The following is a 27873-nucleotide window of genomic DNA, read 5'->3' as shown; positions in this document are numbered from 1 at the left end:
GCGGGGCGTGACGCCAAGACGCAAGGCACGCTGGGCGGGGCCACGTCGGGTGGGGCAGGAGGGGCGGAGGGGCGGGGCCTGAGGGCGAGGGCGGGGGAGAATGGCAGTTGCTGTGTTGGTTCCCGGCTGCGACGGTCCGGCTGGAGTCACTGAGGGGAGTTCGGGAAAGCGGCCGCCGGTAACCGCTCCACCGGCAGCTCTCGCCCTGGCTGAGAAGGTTCCGCGGCAGTGCTAAAGGGCCGTCCTCCGTTCTTCCTCCGCTTTCTGCCTCCGCGGGATGGGCCTGCTCGCCCGCCGCCCGGCACCGCCGCCGCCCTGAGAAGCCGAGGTACGGCGGGCTCCGGAGCCGCGGGGGCCGGGTAGCTCCCCTACGATTGGGATTCGAGGCGCCGCTCAGGCCTCGGACTGGGGCTGGGAGACCGGCGCGGCCGTCTCCAGGGTGCAGACCGGGGCGTGGGGGCCGGGCCTGCGGCCCCGACGGTGTTATGACTGTCCGCGGCGCTGCCCCGAGTGTTCCGGGGCCGCGGAGCGGACGAGACCGGAGGGCGGCCGCCGTGGGGAGGCGGCGGGGGCGGAGCGCATTCCTGACGGGTGAAATCGGCTCTAACGGGACGCTTTCCGGGCCTCGCCGCACACTGGGCGCCGCGGACTTCGCCCCCGAAGCCTGCCGCCTGGGGCCCGGGAGGGCGGCGGGAGACGACCGCCTCCTTAGCGAGCAGAGATCGCACACACACTCTGGCACCGGCGCGGAATGCCGTGTGGCCTGGGGGTGAAGCGTGTGAACGGGGGTCTTCCGAGACTCCACCTCCGGGGTGTTCCCTGCCCTCACCCCGATTGAGGCCACCACTTTGAATTGCCAGTTTTTCCTCAAATCTGGGATTCCACTCTGCTGTTGCTCTCTTCTCTTTTTCCATTTCCATTAATGGGAAGAAGTGGTTTAGGGTTCATTAATCCCGAGACAAGGGCAACAAATAAAAGAGGCAAGAAAATGGTGAAGGCTATATATGGGAGAAAGAAAGGTTTAATTTTTTTCTCATTGGCGCCCTTGGAGATAGAAATACACGACTGCTGATTTACTTTGTGTAGGGTTTACTGGTGAGAATGTCGCAGAATGTTGGTAATGTTAAAAAAGGACGGCCTTTAAATGCCGCTGCAATTTTCAAACCTAGGGGTGGGCTAGAAAGGCTAGTGTAAAATGATAGCAAACGGGAGACAAGAAACGGTCCTTCCCTTGGTTGATGCCTTCAAAATATTTTGATCTCCCTCATTTTACTTTGAGGTAGGGGTGTGTGTGTGTGTGTGTGTGTGTGTGTGTGTGTGTACACACCTGGCAGTCTTTGATTATTTCTTATTTTAACCTGAATTTCTTAATTTGACCTGAATTTGACCCGTTTCATTGTATGTAATGTGACGATATAATTGTCTTTTTTTCCCCTTTCCGGTTTCGCTGTAAATCGGGCTCTGTGCACATCTTACTGCTTCTGTTTGTAATTCAAGTCATTTCCATATTTGCCTGCTTAAGCTTCCTTAACAGGGAACTGTCTGTATTGAATTAAAATGTAAATATTTAGAAAATGGCGATGTCCTTACTTTTAAGTGTTCTTTACTTGGTACATGCAATTTCATGGGCAAAGATTTGGTATTAAGTCTTGGGACTTACTAAACCAATTATGCAAAACAAAAGCAAGCCTTTTTTGTTTTGTTTTGTTTTTAAATACTGTATATGGTGTAAGCTTAAATTTCATGTGATCATGGAAAAAATTTCACAGGGTGGCTTTCTGAGGAAAATGCATATGGCAGCTAACCTGAGTGTACTTTTTTTTATTATTATATCATCGATTCTCATTCTAGAACTCCAGTAAAGGTTATTTTTTTTTTTAATTGCAGGATTTTTTTTGGAAGTTGAAACAAGCCTATTCATTACTGAAATAGCTGCATGAAATGTCTCGTCTTGGAGATGCCTCGGTTGAACATTAGAATTAATATAAAGAATTGTTCATTGTACTGTTGCCTAGCAAATGTTCGAATTTAATTTTGAATATTTGTGGCAATGTGTTGAATTTGTGGTGTCTTTTTTAATCTGGCAAAAAGACTACCATATTATTTTCTTTGTAAGTGTTTTCAAAGATACTTCAGCACCAGGTAGAAAGTAAATGGACTTGATTTGCCATATTCGAACATGGCTTCCAAACAGTGCTTTGCGGTTGTGAGTACGATGTTCTCAGGAGTCATTCCCCCCCCCCCCCCCCCTTTTTGGAGAAAGGGTTTCACTTTGTAACTTGGTTGGCTTGGAACTTGCTATGTATACAAGGCTGGCCTTGAACTCACAGAGTTCTTGCCCCTAATAGGATTAAAGACCTGTGCTACTTGCCAGCTTGGGGACACCACTGTACTTTAATGGAATATAGATGTATGAATAGTTTTAGGCAGACATTTGTGTGCGTGTTTATGTGAGGCTAGTCCTGAGGCTAGGGCCTTGCACAAGCTAGCAAGCAAGTATCTTAGAATACCTCCGCCCTCTTTGAGGCAAGCTTTATATTTTTTTCTTCTTTCCTGTCTTCTGAAAAGAATCTTGTATATTTGCATGACAAGCCTTGGTTTTCTCTAAACATTTAGATTATAGCACAGAAATCCTTTAGTGTTTAGTCAGCCCATACCACCTAATAAACATATATTCTCTAATCACCTGCCTCCCACCTTTTTGTGTTAGTATCTGTTGGTAATTTAGCTACTCTAGAGATTGAGGTGGGAACATTGTTAGAAGCTAAGTGAGCAATTTAGCTAGACCCCATGCCAGACAGCAGCAGTTAACACCAGTCATCAGTCATCTTCATCATCTGGAGGGCACTGAAGATGTAGTTTCCTGATGTTTCTAAAAAGACAAAATAATTGTGATAACTTGTAAACATCCCTAGTCAAATGCTTGACACAGAGTCAGCTGATAATAAATTTGAGTACTTTGATGTCAGGAGTTACTCATTTATATCTTCTATTCACAGGAAATAGAAAGTTTTAGAGGATTGTTACTTGTCTTCCAAATGGCACTGTAGGTGACAGTTGTCAAATGCAGTCTAGTGTTCTTACTGACTAAGCTTATGCTCTTTTATTGATTTTTTTTTTTTTTAAATAGTTGAAGGTTTTTTTTTTTTTTTTTTTTTAAAGCAACAGCAGCAGCCTTGGGCATCTTGGGCCAAGAGCCAAAGTAAAGTTGAATTTCTAAAGTAATATTTGATTGCATAGAACACTGATTCCGTTTGTCCAGCTAGTTCCTCAGAATAGAGTAATAGCCAGCTTTAAAAGGCCCATGCTCATCAAGGGAATAATGACTAAAAGACTAGCTTGACTCCTATTTAGCCAATATTAATTGAAGAGTAACTGAATTTTCTTTACCTAGGCAGTTTTCTCCTTCAACTAGAATAATTTTCTTTTAAGTCAATATGCCAGTTCTTTGTTAAGTGACAGAAGATGCATAATGTTGAAGGCACACCTGTGTGGCTAAAGAGTGAGGGAGAATATTCATTGTTTAACACATCTGTATTTCAGATGGTGGTAGACTTTAACCAAAAAAGGCATTGAAATAATTTTAGGTATTTAAGACTTGGATACTTCATTATTTCTATAGAGTTGTCATATGTCATATCTGGTATATGAAAGTGGAAAAAAGCACGTTTTTAGTAAGAGTTCATTTAAAATACATATTACTATATTGTTTTCATTGTTATTAGTAATATCTGAGGAATTATTTTATTGTGTTTTTATGTATGTGGGTGTTCTGCCTGCATGTCTGTGTAGGACATGTATGCAGTTTCTGTGGAGCCCAGAAGAGGGCTTCGGATGCCCTTGGAACTGGAGCTACAGTGGTTATTAGCCCTGTTGATTTGTTTTAGAAGTCTTATTTAGAAGGGGTTTGCTATGTGAAGGTTTCAATAGGAGAGAACTAGTGAGCTGTTTTAGCTTAAAGGATAAGTTTGTACATTGAATTTTGAAGCATAGTTTGGGCCAGAAGTTACCTTTGTTTAAGCCCCAAAGAAACTTCAGACCTGTATCTTTACTCCACAAAGCCGAAGTTGTCTCTTGAAAGTTTGAACCCTAATATTCTTATTCCACCCCTCTAGTGCCCCTAAGAGTGAAACTGCTCTTGTATGGTAAATAGCTAGCATGTTGCCACTGGAACTTCTAAAATTGAATCATAAGGAACAAATTAGTTAGGACCGACCAAGAAGTCAGGGCAGGTTATTTGGAAACTGATAATATCAGAAGGAGGTAGAGGTAGGTAGATACCTGAGTTCTAGGCCAGCCTAGTCTACATACAGAGTTCAGGCCAGCCAGAACTACATAATGAGATCCTTTCTACAAACAAAAGAAACCAAAACAAACAAAACAAAAACAAAGCATTCTGGATGAGTATTCTGTACTGAAACCTACTGTATCACAAGACAAGTTGTCATTAGTCTGGAATTACAGATTTATATTTGATAATTTCTAAATAAAGCTTTGCCATTGGCAATTATTATATTACTATATTACAATATTGCAGTTACTGTATTACTATTTTTATGCATGATCACATGTGAGAATGTATAGCAAGTGAAGTAAGCTCTGTGGTGGCAGAGTTCTTCTCTTTGTTCATGCTGATGATCTTAGCACCTAGAATAAACTTGGTGTGTACAGTGAACTAATCTTAGTATTAAATAAGTATTTGCTAAGTGAATAAATATCTACAGTGGGAGACGTGCTATCATGTGCTTCTCTCTCCTTTCTCTTCTGTCTCTTCGTTTTCTTGCCTCTCTCATCACACATAGCTCAGTTTGTCATGTCCTGATTCTTCTCCTTCTCCTCTTAAACTTAGGGGATTATAAACTATGATTATGTGGTGCTGGGGTTCAAACTCTGGGCCTTGTGCATGCTAGGAAAGCACTCTACCAACTGAGCTACACTTCTAGCCCAAGGCAGCTATTTATAGAAATACCCTGTGAGCCACAATTGTGATTTAAGATTTTCCAGTGTTATAGTAAGAAAGTTGAAGAAGTAAAGTGAAATTAATTCTTGTAATAAATTTTATTTAGCCCAGTGCATCCAAATGTCACTCCAGCATGATTAACAGGTGGCTTTCATTCTTTCAACTTCACAGTGGATTGTGGCTCTAAGAGCATTTTGTATGGCATTTTACTTCTTGCAGAGATTCTTTGTCTTTTTATTGTCATCTTGGTAGGTTTTTTTTTTTTTTTTTTAAACCTTTTGAAGCCATATATGGAATTGGCACTTTCTTTTTTTCTTTTTTCTTTTTTGAAAGTTTTTTTATTGGATATTTTATTTACAATACAGATGTCATCCCCTTTCCCCATTCCCGTCCCTAGAACCCCCTGTCCTATACCCCCTCTTCCTTTATGCTTTTATACCATTTTGATTACATGCATGTATTAAGGTCAGTTCTTGGTTGAGGATCTAGCAATACAATAGATGCAAATAGTTGAGGAACAAGCAATACAATAAACACAAATAGTCAAAGAAAAAGCAAGGCATTAAACCTAGTTACATGAACACTCCTGCCCGTGATCACTGTTTCTAAAGGCTTATCAGGATGACCAAAGTATCTGAGCCTACTTCCCTATCCTAGCCCACGGTCATTTTCAAGTCTGTAGCCTACTTCTTTGTTCTAGCCTAAAATTTAGATTCCTGTCTGAGATTACTTTGTTTTGGCCTAAAATTTAGATTCCTGTCTGAGATTACTTCTTTGTTGTAGCCTAATGTCAGATTCCTGCTTGAAGCCTACTTCCTTGTCCTTGGCCGGAATTGGCACTTCCTATAGCAGGATCATTGAGTTGGATTGATAGGTAGCAGGCTTCTGCTCTGCTTTATTTGTGCCTCATTCTCTGCCTCTGTCTGTAAGATGAAGAGGGGTGTGCTGTCCTTTGTGGCAGTGAGTGAGTATAAACTAATTAGGCATCTGCAACACTGGCTACTCAGACAAGACTGCAGAAGAGCTCTCTGGTTAATAGCACCTTGTCCTACTATACCTAATTTGGTATAAAACAGAAGAAATCCCAAAGAGATTACTACAAATAGAGTGCCCTACTACCACCTCTAAACCCTGTTCTCCCCTTGGTTTGAAACCAGTTTCAATAATGTCCAGGTTGTCACAAAATCCAGGGATAGATGCCCTTATAAGGGGAAAACAGGAAATTATAGAAGACATGGAAGAAGGAGGCTGTTACCAGGAGACTGAGATTGGAGTGGTACAGCCAAAACCCAGAGCTAAGAGGAGGCATAGAACAGATTCTGCTCAAGAGTACAAGAGGGAACACAGCCCCACCTCTAATCTCAGAATTTAGAAAGTAAATGCCTGTTGTTTTAAGCACCACCAGTTTGTTGTGATTTGACAGCACCCACGAGAAACTAATATATAATCAAAAATCTTCAGTAACCCAAAGGTTTGTGCTTATTGTCCCTTTCTGTCATGCACTATGATTATCAGGTACTAGATAGTTATATCCTAATCCTTTCTTAGACCTGCTGGGAAGTGTGTTAATACCCTCCAGCCTCAATAGGCTTAAGAAATAGATTACACCCTATATGTTCTGTTACTTTTGCTCCTGTCGTTTCTTACCTCTTTATCCAACTTGTTCCTATGTAACTGTTTGCTCTTCAGTTTTAAGGTATCATTCATACACCTTTGGGGGGTGGGTGGGTGAGGGGTGAATAAACTGATGGATAAGCTAACAGGCTCTGCCTCCTTAATGTGTCATTACTAAGAGATCTTCCTGTCACTTTCTCCTGTATCTTAATGTTGAAATGCCATAGGCTTAATTTCCCACCTTTCTATATTTACTGCCTTGGTGATTTCATTCATGGTCATGATTTTACACATCACCCTATAAAAACTCCCCAAGTTCTATTTCTAGGCTTGCCTCAACCCCCACTCCCAGCCCTAGAAGGCATATTTCCATCAAAATAGTTGTGAAGTGGTTCTAGGGTTTTAGAACCTTTTAACTATCCCCTACCTTAATGGCTGCTTTTCAAATATCTTTAGGTTAATGCCCCTTAGGAGTCAATAGTTAAGTATCTACCAACTCCCTATTCATATGTTCCTGTTATCAAAAGAGACTGGAATGTTTTTACTCTTTCTCCCCCAATTGAATGAATATTACCTTCTTTTATAGTAGTGTACTGTTTTCTAATTCATAGATAATGAATATTATTTATAATGGGTATTATTAAAACTACAGAGCACCATTCTGCTCTACTTTCTAGTAAAGAACTTATATAGGTAAATGTAGCAGGTGAGTATGAAGTTGTTCAAGTCCTATCTCTTTTGGGAAGCTTTGGCATGTGGGAATAGTTTATTCTGAACTTGTAGTTTCTGTTTCTTGGAATTTTAGAAAGTATCGTAGGGGTAGAAGGTGTGTATATGGCCATGGAAAATTGTACTTTTCAAATTTGGAGTGGATTTTTTTAACTGGATACTTGTCTATGCTAATGATTTGTCCCTTTCCCCCATATTCAGAAGTAATGTTGTTCTGTTTTTAATAATAGATCACTAGAGATAGGCCTGTCTTAGCTATATAAATGTAAGATGACTGAAAACACTATATTACTTTCAAGAAATTTATGTATTTAAACAATGTTTTCCAGAATTTTAAATGGCTGGCTGTACTAGTGAGAAAAGCCACTTCAGGGAGGAAAGATGGCTCAGGGGTCAGGGGTGCTTGCTGCTCTTCTAAAGGATCTGAGTTTGGAACCCAGCACTCACATCAGACTGTTGACAGCTGACTGTAACTGTAGGTCCAGGGGATTCAGCATCCTATTAGGGACTCTGAGGGCACTCACTAACATGTTGCATATATATACACACACATACAGGATGGAAATTACAGCAGATAGAAGGTGGCAAAAGAAAAAGTTGATAAAGTTGAAAGTAGAATAATAAAAGCTTTCCAAGTTAAAGAATGGGGGCAAGAGATATATAAAATGGGCATAGCTATTGGCCACTTTGAGGCCAGCTGGTCTATATAACTAGGACTACACAGTGAGACCCTAATCCCTTCCCTTTCCAAAAATTCATTAAATTCTGTTTGTTTGCTTATTATGAGGTGAGTGGGTGCTGTGCCATGTCTTATAAGTAGAAGCTCTCTCCTACTCTGAAGGTTCCCAGGGATCGATTGAGCAGTGTGTGTCAGCCTTGGTGGCAAGTACCTGACTCAATTAGCTATCACCAGTCTGTGAATTTTAAAAGTATAGTCTTGAAATGGGTAAGCCTTTTCATTTTTCTTTTTGTTTGTTTTTTGGGTTTTTTTTTGTTTTTGTTTTTTCGAGACAGGGTTTCTCTGTGTAGCCCTGGCTGTTCTGGAACTCACTCGGTAGACCAGGCTGGCCTCAAACTCAGAAATCCGCCTGCCTCTGCCTTCCAAGTGCTGGGATTAAAGCTGTGTGCCACCACTGCCCGGCTGAAATGGGTAAGCCTTTTCTAAATGGGAAAAAAAAAAAGATATCTGATATGACAGCAAATATATGTGTGCACATGTATGTATGTGTGTTTGCGCGCGCACACACACACATATATATATAAATTAAATAATTTGCAGAGACTCTGATTACCTGGACGGTTCCCTATTCAGGCATCTGGCCTAGAACCATCTGACAGACCTTAAGTGAAGCACGAACTATGAAGGACTAGCTTTACCCTGTCTTGGCAGAGCTAAGCTGTTGACTATCCCACATCATGTGTCCTTTTCCTGGACCGTATTTTTTGTCTGTAGATGAGTTAGGGCAATTCTTGCCACAATTGGAGCAACTCCAGATGAAGATTATGATGCTCAACATCTCTGAAGTGGGATGGGGGTGCTGTCATGAGTAGATGTTTCTCTTAGTCAAAATTTTCATTAATAATGAAATTATTTTAAATGTCATATTCTGTGGATTTCTGATGCTTTTGAAGACTATATAAGGTATATCTGAACTGTTAAACTTTGACTACTCATAGTTATTTCTAATTGAATAATAATAAAAGCACCTTATTATAATTAAATCAGAAGAATCTAATATGACCGTGAGTTTACTATCTGGCCCTTAGCTTGCATTACTTAATCATCCTGAACAGTTTGTAATAGCAGCTACTAGAAGGACTGGGTCTAAGCCCTGTATTCTTAAATGAGTTGCATATGCACAATGCCTATAAGAGTAACAATATTAATTTTGACTTTTGTATTAATATAAAAATGTATACTAATGAAAACCTTAAGTCTGTACCAATATATAAATTCTGTACCAGTGTAAGAAGTTAGAACTTCAATTTTGTATCCATTATAAAGATTTCTACCAATGTAAGATTATGACTATACAGTGCTTTGTTTAAGAGTAAATTTAGTAATATCCCATATATTTCCTCTCTGAAAATTATGACCATTTCTAAATTATCCCTTAAAATGGCAGCCTATCTATAATTTATAAAATAACCATAACTAGACACTCAAACCCAAGGGATCAGGATAATGACTCTCCACAACTTCCTGCTGAATTGGGGTGATGAATTTTTTTAAAGGGGTAAAAGGGGGGAGTAAAATTAGAAAAATTGGTTATACTTAAGAAAGCTAGCTTTAGCATCTGTTATTCAGTCTCTGTATGCTTAGAAGGCTCAGGGCTTGACTGAAGTTCTGGGATCTGTCTGAAAGACTGAATCCATAGGGAATCGGCACGTGTATGTGCAAGTGCACGCACACACACACAAACAAACTTGGTCTTCATATTATAAGAGACAGTCTACCATCAGGAACTTTCTCTTGAAGTATTAATCTGCAAACTTTTTGTTTGGGTATATATTTGTGTGTGTGTTGGGAATGAACTCAGTAGCATACCATGCTTTTTTAAAATTTGGTTTGTGGGAAATGAACTTACTAACAGCTGTCTCCCTATCCCTGTAGATTATTTTTTTAATCTAGCCTTCCTCATTTCATAAAGTTACCTCTAATGAGTTATAAGTTATTTAGGCTCATGATTAGACATTTATTAATAGGATACGTTTAGTCTGTAATTCTTGAAATTCTGTAGTGTTGATAATGTAATTTTTTATTGTATCCTATAGTACTTGTAGGGTAAAAATGATTGTTTTCATGGTTTAAAATTTTAGAAATTTAGTAGTTTAGGGAAGGTATCAGAAAGGGAATGTATGGATGATACCCTCTCCACAAGGGTATCGTCTAGGACCTAATGAGTTATATGTGTGTACATGTATATATGTACATGTGTGAAGGTACATATGTGCCCACGTATGCATGTAGAGGTTGGAGGAGGACATTCAAGTTCTTTAGTGCACTCTGCCTTACTCCCTTGAGACAGACAAGGTCTGTACTGAACCTGGTGCTTACTATTTTTTTTAGCTAGGCTGGAGGCCAGCCAGTCCCAGAAATCTTGTCTCTACCTCTCCCTGTTCCAGTTTTGAGATTATAGGTCATGTAGCCACACCTAGCATTCTATATAGAGATCTAAATTCAGGTCCACATGCTTGTGTAGTAAGTGTTCTTATCCAATGAACCATCTCCCTAACCCTACACCTAGAATCTTTCTGGATTTTTTTGTTTGTTTGGTTGGTTTGGTTTTGAGACATATGTGTGAAAAGCCATATTCCAGGAGAGCCAGAGCTACATATGTGTGGTCTCACTACTATGTGTTTGATGTAAAAAAGACATTTCCATTTAGTCACATGTTTATAGATAATTTCCTTGGATCATTTCTACAAAGGATAGTCATTAGATTGTGTGGATTTTAAAAAGTAAGTCTTAGGACTGGAGAGGTAACTCAGCAATAAAAAGGTATTTACTACTCTTCTAGAAGACTTGAGTTCCCAGCACCCATGTAAGGAGGTATATAACTGTCTGTAACTTAGGCTTCAGGGAATCCAAAGCCCTCTTCTGGCTTCTGTGGCCACCTGCACACACATGCATACATACCCCCCCCACCTCCCACCCCACCCCCCCCATCCCCCGACACACAGTTATACAAACATACACCTAATTAACACATGGTTGTCTGCATTTTTAATCCTAGCACCTGGGAGGCAAAGGCTGATAGATATGTTAGTTAAAGGCCAACCTGGCCTATAGTGATATCCAGGCCAACTAGGACTATATAGTGAGACCTTATCGCAAAAACAAACAAACCCCCAAAAACAATTCAGTAACAATCACAACTAAAAAATAAGAGCCTGGTGGTAGTGGTGCACACCTTTAATCCCAGCACTCCAGAGGCAGAGAGGGGCAGAGAGGGGCAGAGAGGGGCAGAGAGGGGCAGAAAGGCAGATGGATTTCTGAGTTTAAGGCCTGCCTGGTCTACAGAGTGAATTCTAGGTCAGGTGAGGCTGCATAGAAAAACCCCAAAACAAAACAAAACAACCCCCACACAACTAATTAGCTAACTAGCTAACCATATATCTCTTCATGTGTGAGTGTGAGTGTGTGTGTGTGTGTGTGTGTGTGTATCTATCTATCTATCTATCTATGAATGAAATAAAAAAATCTTGCTGCCTCTGTAACATAATGAGAAACAGAAAGCATGGTTTCACTTGGGGAACAGAAGGCAACCTACAGGAATTTGTTTTTAAGTTACCAGATAGCTTTTAGTATTGTGGTTAAGTGACCTGTGCAGCCAAATCATGGAGGAACATTTTAAATTTAAGAGAGAAGGTGAACACCACAGATTGTGTCCCACTGTTTTGCAGTTGCCATTTCTCAGCATTGTGTGTCTTTCCATAGCTTACATTTAAATTACAGTTTGTTCATTTAAGTTCCTGTTGAATACTTAAATGTTATTTTCTTGTTTTACATGGAGATTTTGTGGTTTTGCTTTTTTCTCCCTTTTACTAACTATACAACAAAAGATATATTTACTTGTAATATGTATCCTACTTAATATGAAGGATGAACTTTGTAGATAGGGTCCCTAGGCTTAAGAATATATTTCTGTTTAATAAATAATGCTAAATTAGCTCCCCCCACATTGTCCAGGACATGAGGTGATTATTTCACTGTACTAGTACTCTACAATTTTGTTGGAATCTAAAACGACCACAAATGGTATCTAATGTTTCAGTTTGAATTTTTATTTTTTAGTTGTGATTGTTACTGAATTGTTTTGGGGGGTTTGTTTGTTTGTTGTAATTCTCAAGACTCTGCTCGAGTCTTTGTGTAGCTCTCAGATTGTACATTGGTTTTTTTTTTTTTTAATTGGTACTGTTGTATAAAATCTATTCATATAGTAAGAAAGCTTGTTTTTTAAAACATGTTTCCTGGCTTATGGTGTGTGGTCTGGTTTAGGAGTAAAACTGCTGGGCGTCCGTGTGCTCCAGGTTGGTAGATGTTGTTAAACAGTTTCCAAAGCAGTTTTGCACCATGCTCCTCAGCACTCTGAGTCAGCCTCTGAAACACTAGTCTCCTAGTTTTAGCCACCTTCTAGGTGTGTAGTGGCCTCTTTGTGCAGCTGTAATGACAATTAATGATGTTGCACATTTAAGCATGGGGCTGTGAAGTGCTTGTTATGGCCTCTGTCCATTTTCCTTTGGGGTTGTCTATTTTTATGTACTTGTAAATGCTCTTTGCCTGTTCTGGACTCTGTTCTTTTATTAGCTGCTTGTGGCATGTGTTCTCCATACCTTAAACGCTTAACAAGGAAGTCTCTTGACTTGCTTTTTGTTATTTAGCTATCTTTTATTTTATGCTGAGCACTTGTAATGGTCTGTTCTTTACATTTAGATATGTGAATTTCCTTAACTGATTTTTAAAAAAATTACTTCATTATTATTATGTGTTTCTGTGGTCACATGATATGGTCTATGCATGAATTCAGAGGACAACTGTGAGGAGGGAGTTTTCTTCTTTCACAGTGTGCATCTCAGGAATAAAACTTAGGCTTGTGCAGTAAATACTTTTATGGGGTGAGTCATAGGTCAAATTTCTGATCCCCTCTCGAATAATTTTATAAAGACCATTTCTGATGCTCAGCATTGTCCCCTTTGGTAAAAATCAAATATAGTATTCACAGTTTTTAAAAGACTGCATTCTGTTCCATTGGTCTGTTGCTACCATAATAACATACTTATATTACTATAATTCTGAAATTTTTAGTGATTGTTTCTAGAATGTAATACCTCTACCAGAATGTTTTTCTTCAAGATTATCATATAAGCTATTCTTTGCTTTTTGTGTTTTTACATTTTATTCCCGATTAAAAACAAATTAAAAGCGGTGACGAATCATTTAAGTCGGTGATAGCTAATTGATTTGATTATCTTAGATAATCAAAGTTTATCTAAGACCTTTTAAAAATTTTTTATTAGTTATTATATTTATTTACATTTCAAATGTTATCCCCCTTCCTGGTTTCCCCTCCACAAGCCTCCATCCCACTCCACCCCCCATCTAAGACTTTTATAGTGATTGTTTCAGCTCAAATGTAGAAAATCTTTTATTAGGATTAAAGAATGTCCTCATTCTATTTCAGCATTCATTGTATATTTTCTTGTAGATAATGAGTTTAATTTTTAAGCTAATGTTTATAGAACATACTTGTTAAATTTTTCACAGAGAACCTGCAAGATTATAAAAACATATACACATAAAAATACATTTTTGTTTGTTTTTTAGGACATCTGTGGCAACAGTCTTCTTGAAAAATTTCGAGATTCTCTGAAGAAGCTAATGGGATCTTTTTTACATCATGACTTAATCTGAATGCAAGAACAAGAAAGTTTTCTTTTTAAGTATAATGAAGGGCTGTGTGTGAACATTGACTCTGACTCAGTTCTGATGAGCATTTTAGACATGAGTTTACATCAGCAAATGGGTTCAGATAGAGATCTTCAGTCTTCTGCTTCATCTGTGAGCTTGCCTTCTGTCAAAAAGGCACCCAAAAAGAGAAGAATTTCAATAGGCTCTCTCTTTCGGAGGAAGAAGGACAACAAACGTAAATCAAGGGAGCTCAATGGTGGGGTGGATGGAATTGCAAGTATTGAAAGTATACATTCTGAAATGTGTGCTGATAAGAACTCCATTTTCTCTACAAATACCTCTTCTGACAATGGATTGACTTCCATCAGCAAACAAATTGGAGACTTTATAGAATGTCCTTTGTGCCTTTTGCGGCATTCTAAAGACAGATTTCCTGATATAATGACATGTCACCATAGATCTTGTGTGGATTGCTTACGACAATACCTAAGGATAGAAATCTCTGAAAGTAGAGTTAATATCAGTTGTCCAGAATGCACTGAACGATTTAATCCCCATGACATTCGCTTGATATTAAGTGATGATGTCTTAATGGAAAAATATGAAGAATTTATGCTTCGACGGTGGCTTGTTGCAGATCCTGACTGCAGATGGTGTCCGGCTCCAGACTGTGGGTGAGAACATATCATTTGGCTTTTCCTAATTTGTTTTTCTCTGGGGATAAAATAGAATTTTCTTGTAGTTTAAAGAACAGTCTTAACATACCAAATAACTTATCCAGTCAACAAAATTTTGGGTATATACCATATTAAGTATTAAAAGACAGAAATCCTAACTTGTTTTTATATTGTCTCTGTTAAATTTTCACTTGCATTTTGTGAAGACAACTCCTAAGATGGTAGGGATCAGGATTAAGCTATAAGCAAATTGGATTTCCCCATTCATAGGCGGTTTTTATTGGGGAAATTACAGAATGTTTGTGTTAGGGTTATTTGTTGTCATAAATAACAATGTTTTTTGTTTGTTTGTTTGTTTGTTTTTGAGACAGGGTTTCTCTGTGTAGTCCTGGCTGTCCTGGAACTCACTCTGTAGACCATGCTGGCCTCGAACTCAGAAATCCACCTGCCTCTGCCTCCCAAGTGCTGGGATTAAAGGCGTGCGCCACCACTGCCTGGCTTTGTTGTCATAAATAGATGACCCCCTTGAAAGGCATTTTATACCACAGCCCCATGTATTCATGTCCATATGGGAATATCTTCAGGTCTCAAGTTTTGCTCCACACATGAGTTAAATAATTCATTTACCTCAAGTTCATTTTCTCAGCATTTAAAATAAAATAATTTTGCATATGTATTTGATTATTGTCCAACAGCAGCCTACAAGTCATACATTTATTTAGTTGTTAGAGCTAAGAGAAACCAGTTGTATGCTCTTTATATAAAGCAATGATGATGGGGAGGCGATAGCTCAGTTGGCAAAAGTACTATATGCAGACATGGGGATCTGAGTCTGTATCACCAGCATCCATGTTAAAAAAAGCTAGCATGGTGGACATACCTGCAACCTCAGTGCAGGAGGCAGCCAGAGACAGGTGGGTTCTTGAAGCTTGTCAGCCAGCAAGTCTAGCTAAATTAAGTGGAGAGTTATTGAACGAAGACAGCTAGTATCAGCCTCTTAATTCATATGCATGTGCCTCCAAGTTCTGTGTGTGTGTGCATATCCTACACGTACCACAAACAAACACATACAAGACTACTAAATATTTAAGTAGAATATGAAAACCCTGAATTCCTATATCATTTCATTATAGGTCCAGGAAAAGCTTTGATGTGAATTTAGCAAATTATGGTTTCAAAATTCATCGCCTGAATCAAACTAATTTTCAAGAACTTGTTGAATAAATTTTCAAATTGTATATAGTCTATATTCCTAATTTTAAATGAAAAAAGTTGTGTATTTTGGCAAATCTATGAACATGATTATCTACCAATGGTTACTGTGTGATATAAAGCTTTAAAAAACTTACTTAATAGTTCATGATTCATTAATTGTATAAAACTCAGATACAATCTAGTATCAGGTTTGAATTATTTTGATTTCTGATACTAATGAGTGTCTATTACAACAAAATCTTAAATTAAAGATACTATATATGAGGTTAAGGCTATGTAGTTCAGTAGGTAAAGTGCTTGCCTGGTATGTCTGAGGTCCTGGGTCTGACCTCCAGCACTATCTATCTATCTATCTATCTATCTATCTATCTATCTATCTATCTATAGACTGAGTATGTTGGTGCATGCCTATAATATTAGCTCTTAGGAAATGGAACAGGACAGTCAGAAATTTAAGGTCATCTTCAGCTACATAGTAGATTCAAAGCCACCCAGGGCTGCATAAGACCCTGCCTCAAAAATAAAAATAAGTAAGTAAGTATGTATGTAAAAAGACGATCCAAGGCTAGCTGAACTTCGGAGTATAATGGTAGAACCAAACTCTGGGATCTATGATGAGTTATACTCTATGTCTAGAAAAATAGGATTCATTCTATAACTTTCAGATAACTTGAACAAGAAACTGTATCCTGTTTAAACAAACAGTTTAGATGTGATTGTTGATTGTATCACTTCTGAGCCTATGAATCAACTTGCACAATATTTTTACTGGTACAGTGATTTGCAAATCATTCTGTAATTAGATTTTGAGGTGGGCAAACATTTTACCTAAAAGAACCTTTCTAAGAATCATTATATCTAATGCTACCGTAAAACACAGAGAAATGAGTCTTGTATATATCATATAGAAGAAGAATGTGGTTTTCTGAGTATCCTTCATGGAACCCCAAAATACAAGTTATTTAATGAAATGTTAGAAACTGACCAGCATTAACTGGGACAGTTAAATCTAAGGGACCCGCAACAAAATCAGAGAATATTAGAGGTAGTTATAAAAGGAAAAAAAAAATAACAAGAAAATATACATGGATTATTTACTCACTTGCCACATTATGCATTAAAATTGACTACATCTTACAATAGAGAGATGAACAAGAAAAAAATAAGGAAAAAAATTATGATGATTATGTAAATTTAGTAAAGAATTATCCTTCATTAATTTGGATGTAGAGTAAGTTGGTGTTGATGATTGTCAACAGTCTTAACCACAAAGGACAGAAAACTAGTTAGGATTCCTTTATTTTTACATTATCTTTTGTACTGGCTCTCTAGACATTAAGAGCATATTTTATATGTAGCTGGTAATGTTATAAGTGTTACTGGTACTGTACAGAAAACTTTGCCACTAACATAAAATTTGTATGCATAATTTGAGCACCATGTGAAATGGATGTTGAGAATCCAGTATGGGTCCTCTGCAAGATGGTGCTCTTAACCATTGAGCCATATTTCTAACCCCTGATGACTGCCATTTTATAAACAGATCAACAAAATGGCAGTCTTAGCATTAGCCTCCCTCCCGATCTCCCATTCTGCTCCTCTTCTAGCCTCCTCCGTTTCTGTAATAAAAGATAAGATATGGAAGAGGTTTAGAATACAGTATCTTTAACTTTTCACTGACATTGCTGCCTTTATATAAAAACTTGACTTTAAGTCATAGATATTTTAGAGTCGAAAATAAAATGTAGATTCTTTCCACCACCCCTGACACTGCAGTGAATTAGCTAGCTATTTTTTTTTAAATGAAGTATTATATTTATGTGTATGAGTGTTTTGCCTGCATGTAAGTCTGTGTACCACTTGTATGAGATGCCATGTATGTAGTGCCCATGGAGGCCAGAAGAGGGCATCAGATCCCCTGTGCTTGGAGTTACTAATCATTGTGAACTACTTTATGGATGTGAGTGCTGGAAGTGTAACCCAGTTCCTCTGTAAGAAAAGCAATGTTCTTAACTGCTGAGCCATTGCTTCAGCGTCTCATTGGTTATCTTAAAATTGAGAGAAATGAAATTATGCTAAATTCCCCTTTTTATTTAAATTGCCATTAATTCTGTATTATTTCAACAAATTCTCCCAGAAGTAAAATAGAATTTAAGGTGAAAACTTTGAATTTGAGGAATGGGATGCTTAAGGAAGCAGTGAATCAGAACAGGAGGAATGTCCTGCTTCTTCAAGTCTTGTACAGTTATGAAGATGGTCTTGAGATTTGATACAATCTTAGTTATGATTATTACTTAAATTTGTTGTAAGTATCAAGAGGAACATCAAAATCCCCTAACTTTCCAGGAAATGTTTGGTATTTTAAAAATAAACAGAACAAAAAATTAAATGATAGACTTATTTGATGTTGCTTTCAACGAGAACTAGAAAGCTCTAAATTTTGACAGTTGATTTGTATATTTTACCTATATGCACTTTTAGGAAAAGAACTGGTCCCATGTATCATAGTTTGTTCCTCTCCCCCATTACCATTTTACAAAGCTGTAGAACAGTGTCACAGTATGGTCATCACTTCTGCCATAGAAGGATATTGGCATATTTTCAGTGTATTATATGATAAAACATGGTGCCCAAGGATGAGTCTATCACCATCATAGTGGGGAGCAGGGCAGCAGCAGTCATGGTGGAAGGAACTGCAGAGAGCTGGCATCTCACATGCAAGCAGCAAGCAGAGAGCAAAAGGGGAATGTCACATGGCTTTTGAAACATTAAAGCACACCCCCAGTGACATGCTTCCTCGAGCAAGACCACAAATCCTAACCCTTCCCAAACAGTACTACAGATGGCACTAAGCACTCAAGTGCTGTGTGGGGTGGTGGTGGGGGGGGTTGGGGGGGTGAGGGGGGAACATGTTCCATTCAGATCACTACACATAGTCCATTGCTTTTACCCAGAGTTCCCTTTTTATGTGTACTAGCTAATTTATGTGGGCTGGATTTAGTTACATAGAATTTTGTGTCAAGTGTAGTTTGTATGCCTACCATCATAGTCAAGGGTATCACAATCTTATGCTGCCAGTTACAGCCAGCTGTTGATGCCTTACACTACCAGTTAACTCAGGAAGCCGAGGCAGGAGCTCATGTTCAACGTCTGCCTGACTAATAGCAAGTTCAGAGGCAGTAATTTAGTAAGACCCTGTCTCAGATTTAAAACAAAACAATCAAGCAAAACCCCCCTGTTTTTTTTTTTTTTTTTTTTTTTTTTTTTTGTTTGTTTTTTGTTTTTTTTTTTTTTTTTAAGGCAATAATCCCTCCCTCATGTCATTCTAAGTGTTTACTTCCCTCCCACTGTCTCCCTTGAGCCCTGGTAGCCATTAATCCACTTTCTGTTTCTAAAGCCTTGTCATTCCAAGTGTTACACATATAGAGGAGTGCAGTTTGTAACTTTATAAAATTGACCTTTTATTTTTTTTTAAACTCAATGTAATCTCCCAGAGATTGTTACTTCTGTCAGTCATTTGTTTTGATTCTTGCATAGTAGTCTATAGTGTGCATGACAGTCCAATCATTTGCTGGTTGATGGGCATCTGGGCCCTTTTCAGTTGGGGCTATTATGAATACATCTGCTATGAAAGTTGATATGAAGAAAATTTAACTTCTCTGGGACAAATGCCTTAACAACCCAAATTTAAGTTTAAAAAATTTAAATATCAAAAATATTTACTCAGAGAGTGGCATCAAGGCCAGTCATACATGTGCTCGCCATCTTTACTCAACCTCCTCCCACCCCAAGTCTATTTCATTCCCAGTAAAAGTCCATGAAGTTGTTATGTGGCACTGCTATTGTTTTTGTTACTGATTTGTGAGACAGGGTCTTCCCATACAGTCCTGGCTGTCCTGGAACTCACTAGACCAGGCTGGCCTTGAACTCACAAAGATCTGCCAGCCTCTGCCTCTGAGTGCTGGAATTAAAGACATGTACCCCACCCACACCTGGCTAAAATTCAAAAGTGAAGAATTTTTAAAAGGTATTTGTATATTTCATTTATAAACTCATTTTTTCCTTATTTTCATGTTGGTTAGATTGTTGTGGTTTATGATTTCTTATTAATGCATATATGAAAAGTGTTTTCTGAGCATTTTAATTAGATTCTTTTCAATTTTTACTGAGTTGCTTTTATTTTGTGTTACATTTTAAATCATTTTCCTTTTCTTTCAAGATACGCTGTGATAGCATTTGGATGTGCCAGCTGTCCAAAATTAACTTGTGGGCGAGAAGGCTGTGGAACAGAGTTTTGCTACCACTGTAAACAGATCTGGCATCCAAACCAGACCTGCGATGCTGCTCGGCAGGAAAGAGCACAGAGTTTACGCTTAAGAACTATACGGTCTTCATCTATTAGTTACAGCCAGGAGTCTGGAGCAGCAGGTATTACGTCTGTCTGTCTGTCTGTCTGTCTGTCTCTCTCTCTCTCTCTTTCTCTCTCTCTCTCTCTCTCTCTCTCTGTCTCTCTCTCTCTCTGTGTGTGTGTGTATGTGAGAGAGAGAGAGAGAAAGTAGGCAAATAAGTGGAGATCAGAGGATAATGTGGGTGTTGGTCCTCACCTTTTGCTTGTCTTAAACAGGGTGTCTTGTTTTTTCTTGCTGTGTTATGAGTAGCGCTGACCTGTGAGCTAGGAGTCCCTTGTCCCTGCTCCATCTCAGCATATGAGCACTGGGACTGAAGATATGTGTGCACTTCTGTGTCTGGCTGTGTGTGGTTTCTGAGGATTCAGACTTTGATCTTCATGCATATGAAGAAAGTGTTTTCCTCACTGAGCCCTTTGCCTAGTCCCTATCTGATTTGAGAGAGAGAGAGAGAGAGAGAGCGCTATTTGACACATAGAAAAGGGTTTATTCAGTTTATACTTCCACATTGCTGTTTATTACCAGTGGAAGTTAGGACAGGAACCTAGAGGAAGGAGCTGATGCAGAGTCCATGGAGGATGCTGCTTACTGGCTTGCTCCTTATGACTTTCTCAACCTATTTTCTTATAGAAAGCCAGGACTACCAGCCCCAAGGATTGCCCCACCCACAGTGGGCTGCGCTGTACCCCATTGATCACTAATTGAGAAAATGCCTTACAGCTGGATCTCATGGAGGCATTTCCTCACCTGAGGCTCTTTTCACTGTAATGACTAACTGGTATCAAGTTGACATACAAAATCAGCCAGTATAACTGACCCCTTGTTAACTTGACACACAAATATATCACTATTAAGCTACAAACCTTTCCTTTCATATTTAGCCCCAAGATTGTACATTAAAAACATAACTTTAAAAGTTCCATACTCTTTATAAATTCAAACACACTAAAATTTCAGTTCCTCACCAACCCATCTAAAAAACCTTTGATCTACAGTTTGTCTTGCCCACAGAGTGTCTAGGTTCAGAGCCCAGCACACTCCTTCCTCATCAGAGAGACTGGAGAGATATCATCCAGCCACTGACAGGAGCAGATGCAGAGTCCCACAGCCAGACATTAAGTGGAGCTAGGAGAGTCCTGTGGAGGATGGGGAGGAAGGATTGGAGGAACCAGAGGGCTCAGGGATACCACGGAATCAACTGACTGGGATTCATGGGGGCTCACAGAGATGAGGGAGCCTTCAGAGGTCTGACCTACATCCTGTACATGTATGTTATGGGTAAATAGCTTGGCCTTCTTGTGGAATTCCTAACAGTGGAAGTGGGGCCTGTCTCTGACTCTTTTGACCACTGTGGGACACTTTTCCTCCTACTGGGTTGTTTCTTCCTACCTTGATGTGATGGTATGTGTCTAGTTTTACTGTAGTTTGTTATGCTGTGTTCAGTTGATATCCCTGGGAAGTCTGTTCTTTTCTGAGCAGAAACAGGGGGTTGGCTCTGGGGGAGAAGAGAGTTATAGAGATAGACTTTGGGGAGGGAAGGAAGGGGAAACTGCAGTCAGAATGTAATGTATGAGAGAAGAAACAAAAAGTTTCAATCCCTTTAGAACAATTTCTTTTAAAATCCAAACTCTTTCAGTTGTGGGCTCCAGTTTAAAAAAAAAATTAACCAAATACTTTCCTACTTCAAGAAGGGAAAATCAGGGCATAGTCACAATCAAATCAAAGCAAAACCAAACTCCAACCATCCAGTGTCTGGGATCCACTCATGATTTTCTGGCTTGGGTCACCTTTCTGTCTCTGGCTGGCTCCACTCCACTGCTGGGTCTGTTCTTCATGGTCATCCCACAGTACTGGCATCTCCAGAACACTGGGGTCTTAAGCTGCAGCTTGGCCGCACTTTGACCAATACCCTCTCGTAGGCTCTCTTCACAGTGCCAAACCTCAGCTTCTTTACATGACCCCCTTCAGTTCTGGGTCTTCAATCTGATACTGAGGCTTCACCCTCTCCAATGGCCTCTCCTAGCCTCTTACAGTGCCAAGCTTCAACTGCTCTTCATGATCCCTTCATGCCTTCAAAACCAGTACTACCTGGGTGACTCTTATTACACTGCCAAGCTTGGTTGCCAGCACTTGAAGTCCAACTTTGGCCTCCTCTGGAACACAGCCTCAGGAAACATTTCCCAGATTTCACCTCAGTGATGCTGGTCTCTTCTTAATCATGGCTAATTTAGCTCCAGCTAACCAGCATCAGTTGTCCTAATTGTCAAAGGTCTTATTTCAGTGGTGCTGGTCTCTTGTTAATTGTAGCAGACTCTACAGCCCCAGCTGACCAGAATGGCAGAATCTTAATTCAAAATGGCAAATGACTCTGACACTACCTTTAATCTTGCCTCTGAAGCTCCATAAATAAGCCAGGCCTCCATCTTCTGCATTGCTCTCAACATTCTTATCCTTCAAGCTCCTAAAGACTTCTCACTGAGCTCTTAACATTCAATGGCTCGTTTAACCCCAACTTCCAAAGTCATTTCACTGTCCTCCCCAAAACATGGGTCAGGGCTGTCACAACAATCTCTCATTATTCTGGTACCAGCTTGTCTTAGTTAAGTTAGGGTTTCTGTTGCTGTGATGAAACACCATGGCCAAAAAGCAAGTTGGAGAGGAAAAAGGTTTATTCAGATTACACTTCCATATTGCAGTTCACCACAAAGGAAGTCAGGACAGGAACTCAAGCAGGGTAGGAACTTGGAGGCAGGAGCTGATGCAGAGGCCATGGAAGAGCCCTGCTTCTTGCTTAGTGATTTTTAACTACAGGAGTGTTCATTTACCATTATTACTCATTTTCCCTTTACTGTTAAAACATGTTAGCCAAATGGTGATGGTACATGCCTTTAATCCCAGCACTTGAAAAGCAAAGGCAGAAGTATCTCTTGATACATGAGTTCAAGGCCAGCCTGGTTTACGGAAATAGTTCCAGGATAGCCGAGGCTATACAGAGAAATCCTGTCTTGAAAAACAACAGTAACAAAAGGGGTCTTATGTTTCTGTTATAGAAACTTTACTCTTGATATATTTCTATTTAATAAACACAGAAAGTGGGTCTAAGATTGTAAAGGTTTTTCTGTCAGTGACAACAAAACAAGAGCCACCTGACTGTTTACATGATAGACCACTGAGTATAGTTTGTATTACTCATAAATGCATGGCATACAAAACTTGTAAAAACATTTAATAAATAGCCATTTGGATGTATTACCTGGATTGAAAAATTTACAGGTTTTTCTGTTTGCATGAAGACTAAATAATTTATTCTTTTCATTTAAATATTTTGTGAAATAAAAATTTATATATTCAATCTAGGAGTAAGGGCATAAAAATCATACCTTACTTAGGAAGACACACAGAACTTCTTGGACAGGAAATTAAGTTACCTAAGGATCTGTTTATAAATGTGCATCTCATAAACTTAAAAAAAAAAGCCAGCAAACCCAAACTTAATGTTCTATAAATAGTCAAATATATATAACAGGTAATATTACCTGTTAGTAGAATTGTCTTTGCACATTGGAATTTTAATCCCTAGGAAACATTTTGTCTTGATAGTTACAACAGAAAAATTTCAAAAATACACAAATTTGTAAAAAGAAAAGAAAAATAATATATTCCTACCAACCAGTGATACATATTTGTACCAACCAGTAATATATTGAGATTGTCATATACTTTATCCTACTTGAGAAAAAGTCTCTTAAGCTTTACTATGGTTTTAGTATTTTATATAATATACTTGAGTTTTCTTTCTTATTTGCTTACTGGCTTCTTTGTATTTCTTCTCCTAAAGATTTGAGGCAGAATGCAAAGGCATTAGCAATAATTATAATAATTATATATAGATATCCAGAAGGGATTTATGGAGGATTGTTCCTGGAGACTTAGCAGTAGCCATTGGATGTTTCCCTTGGAAATAACGGTATTACTTTCCTCTGACTGGGGAGGTATTTTTGTTCACAGGACACACAGACATGTAAAGTAATAGAATGGACTCCAGTCTCCTTTTCCTCTGTGTGACCTGAGCAAGGCACTTGTCCCATCTTAAAATGAAGACACTGACAATGCTTATGTCTATGGGGTTGCAACATTTCTGGCTCATACACATTCTTACAATGTTAGACATGGAAACACCACAGAAATCTGCTGGAGATTTGAGCTTGTCTGAACCATCATTAAATCAAGAAGCAACACTGAAATGGCTTTGGTTGTTTTTTAAAATGAACATTTCAAATTAGTTATCTAAGCAAATATTAGGCTTTCTCCAAGTAGTCACCATGGGAGAGTGTATGTAACCATGTTACACTGGAATGCCTTGCTGTCATAACTAGCAAATTCTGCAAAGGTTGTATCACTTTGGCTTGAATTTGGTTATCTGTTGAAATAACCAAAGTTCTTTTATAGCTAAATAAAACTAATGGTGTCATGCCAAGTAAATCAGGGATTTTGGTTCAGGCATGTCTATGTTCAGTTTTCTGATGTTGTGACACAACATTGCTACATACAAAGTTCACACTATAGAACTATGCAATAGAGTTACCCCCACCCTCAAAGAATGGTTACTAAGTTTACATTTTGTGTTTGCTGCTACTTAAGCAGATAGGAGTAGCATTTCTTTTTGAAATATATGTTGTCTTAGGTATAAAAGCCAGCCTTTTTTCTTATCCTGTACTTAAAATTTATAATGCAAATGTTATGTTTTTGGAGTCATTTAAATCATAATTTACAAATGCTTTATATATTCTAGAAATTAATCATTTATCTTTACTTTTGGCTGCTTAAAGCCATTGGTTTGCTCAAAATAGCTTGAATTATTAAAATACTATTGTGAGCCTTACTAAATTTTAAGAAATAAACAGCTTTAGCCTTATAAGAAACACTAAAAACTTGAACTCTTTGATAAAGCATTTAAAAATTGAGCATAAAACTTGTAGAAAGGAAAATAGAATATTAGTTTAATGTTTTTAAAGTAATAGCATGGGCTGAAGAGATGGCTCAGTGGTTACTGCTCTTGTAGAGGTGTCCTGAGTTCAGTTCCTGGCAACAACATGGTGGCTCACAACCACCTGTAATGGGATCCGATGGGATCTTGTGTGTGTCTCTGAAGGCAGCTACAGTGTACTCATGTACATAAATAAGTAATTCTTAAAAAAAAAAAATAATGGCGTGGGACAAGTACTTAAACTCAGTGGTTGGCATTGTAAATACACCATATGAGATAGAGAATATAGCTGGAGAATGGAAACCATTAGATAACTACAGGTTGCTACTTAACAGCTAGAATTCAAAATGGGGGTATACCTCTTACCCTTTGTTGATGCTAAAGGTCATCAGCTGTTGGGAGCCGACTTTAGTAGAAAGCGGCTAGATGAACTTTGCAGCCATCTGGAACCATATACCCTGATGAAAGACTTGGTTTTCAAAAGCCTATAACAGCTGAAGCACACTGTGATAAGTATATTGTTTATCCCACATAGCTTGTTTTGCTGTTTAGTGACCTCAGCTGTATGGTGCACGTGGTAAAATATTTTCACCTGTGTTCTCCTTGTGTATATAAATACCTCAGAATTCCCTTCAATAAGAGAGACTTGAGAGAGACTTGAGAAAATAGAAGAGACTGAATCACACCCTGTCTTGTCTCCATTCTTCGAGTCTCCTGCCCCAAGAGCCCCACACTCTCTCTTGACCAGAGCACTAAGCCCCCAAAGCGTTGAGGCAAAAGTGTTGAGGCAAAATGTGGGCTTCAACAATCAGCATTAGTGGTATCTACCACTGGATTTTTAACATGGGACTATTGGGCATTTTGTAACATGTTAAGAGTATACTTTTATAATGAACTTTAATAATGAACAAAAAAGACAAAGACCACTCACGAATGGTTGTATTTATTCGGAAGCTGTTGTCTGTGATTGATAGTGTTCTTAGTTGTTGTTATTGCAAGGCAAAGGGGAGTTCCCAGGGATTGTGTACAGTGCCTTGTGTACAGTGGCCACTTCCTAATAGTGCCTTTTTACTGAGAGTAACATACAGTTCTGAACTCCCCTTTCTCTTTATTCTTTGTTCTCATCGCTTTGCTACAATGTTTGAAAAAATGTTTATAACCTGAAAATTTAATACAAAGTATATTTTTTTTTCATACCAAAACCAACAGTCTAAAATCGCCATTTAATGAACTGTAATTGCAAAGATTTGTTGGGTAGTGTTATGACTGCTTCATATTTTCTTGTTTCTTTGTTCCTTATAGCTGATGATATAAAGCCGTGCCCACGATGTGCTGCTTACATAATAAAGATGAATGATGGCAGTTGTAATCATATGACATGTGCTGTCTGTGGTTGTGAGTTTTGTTGGTTGTGTATGAAAGAAATCTCTGATTTACATTATCTAAGGTAAGCTTATGAATAGACTTTACACTGTATATCAGAGTTTTTGTTTTGAAAACAGTATTAACCTAAGTAATTTTATTCCTAAGATTTATAAGCTATATAAAGAGATGGATTTTATTCTTACTTATATAAGCTTAAAAGCTAACAAATTATACTTAAATAACTTAGAATTAATAAAAATAGGAAATAAAGGTTCCTTTGTTTTTCTGTTGTTATTGTTGAACTTTGGTACTAATATTTGCTACTCTATGCAATTAATCCAGCTCTTAATTTTTTATAAATAAATTGTCTCATTTAAGCCCCCAAGATTGGTTGGTTAATTAATTAATTAGTTAATTAAATTGGTTTTTGAGTCAGGGCTTCTCTGTATAGCTATTCTAGAACTCACTCTGTAGACCAGGCTGGCTTTGAATTCACAGAGATCTACTTGCCTCTGCCTCCCAAGTGCCAGGATTAAAGCCGTGGGCCACCACTGCCTGTCACAAGGTGAATTTATGATGTAAATCCATAATTGTGTGCCTAAGATGGAGATAAAATGAGTCTGTTTTATTTTACATCATCAGTGTATTCTTCAGAAACTGAGGTTTTGAAGACCACGGAAAACTAAGGATAAATTTTAAATCATAATTAGCAGTATCCTGTTTTTGTAACTTAAAGTGGATCTTTCTCTAATCTTTTGGCTTTTAAATGAACCCAAAGTAAAAAAGAGGAAGGGGTAATTAAGTATGAGAGGCAGTCCTTTCTGCAGTTGTAGTTATTTGTCCTGCTAGTTCCTAACAGCTATTGTATAATTCCCCTCTCAGTCCCTCAGGTTGTACTTTTTGGGGGAAGAAACCCTGGAGCCGAAAGAAGAAAATCCTGTGGCAGCTGGGAACCCTTGTTGGTGCTCCCGTAGGGATCGCTCTCATAGCTGGCATTGCCATCCCTGCCATGATCATTGGCATTCCTGTGTACGTGGGCCGCAAGGTACGCGCCTCTTACTCGAAAGCACAGCTTGCTCTAAATTGTTGTGTCTTCTTAGTAATGAAGGCTCTTTGCTTTGTTTTTGAACACTGAATTTGGTTTTAAATTCTTTATTATAAATGTTTCGGTCTGGGCATATAATCCTGTTGATAGAATTTTTCATGGTGAAGTCGTGGATTGTTTTCTGGCACCAAATAAACTGGGTGAGGTAGCCCATACTTGTAATTGCAACACTCAGGAAGTACAAGCAGAAGGATCCGAAGTTCAAAGCCATCTTCAGGATGTAGGAAGCCTGAAGCCAACCCACATGTCTCAAAAATAAACAAATAAATAAACTAACAAAAGACCCTATTTTATATAGTAACTTGAGTGTTTTGCAAGCTAATATGTGTGTATTAAAAACAGCCTTCATTTGAAGTTGTTACAATCTGCACTATAGATTGAATGTCTGGTATGAAGTTTTGAA

The 27873-nt window shown here is 38.5% G+C and overlaps 1 protein-coding gene across 2 annotated transcripts in view; it reads left to right on the top strand.

The window, feature by feature from the left end:
- Rnf19a (ring finger protein 19A, RBR E3 ubiquitin protein ligase) overlaps positions 1-27873 on the top strand; it is a 40107-nt gene that overhangs the window by 165 nt on the left and 12069 nt on the right. The window contains exons 1-5 of one of the 2 annotated variants that reach the window (XM_034516336.2): positions 48-328; positions 13632-14389; positions 19827-20035; positions 26303-26447; positions 27248-27410. In XM_034516336.2, coding sequence (XP_034372227.1) covers positions 13719-14389; positions 19827-20035; positions 26303-26447; positions 27248-27410 — 1188 coding nt within the window. In that variant the 5' untranslated portion in view covers positions 48-328; positions 13632-13718. Of the gene's footprint in view, positions 1-47; positions 329-13631; positions 14390-19826; positions 20036-26302; positions 26448-27247; positions 27411-27873 lie in introns of those variants that run through there. The other variant, XM_076911265.1, reaches the window with a different exon arrangement.

Source organism: Arvicanthis niloticus, chromosome 13 (assembly GCF_011762505.2).
Source record: "Arvicanthis niloticus isolate mArvNil1 chromosome 13, mArvNil1.pat.X, whole genome shotgun sequence".
Taxonomy (NCBI): Eukaryota; Metazoa; Chordata; class Mammalia; order Rodentia; family Muridae; genus Arvicanthis; species Arvicanthis niloticus.
This window is presented reverse-complemented; position numbering and strand designations above follow the sequence as displayed.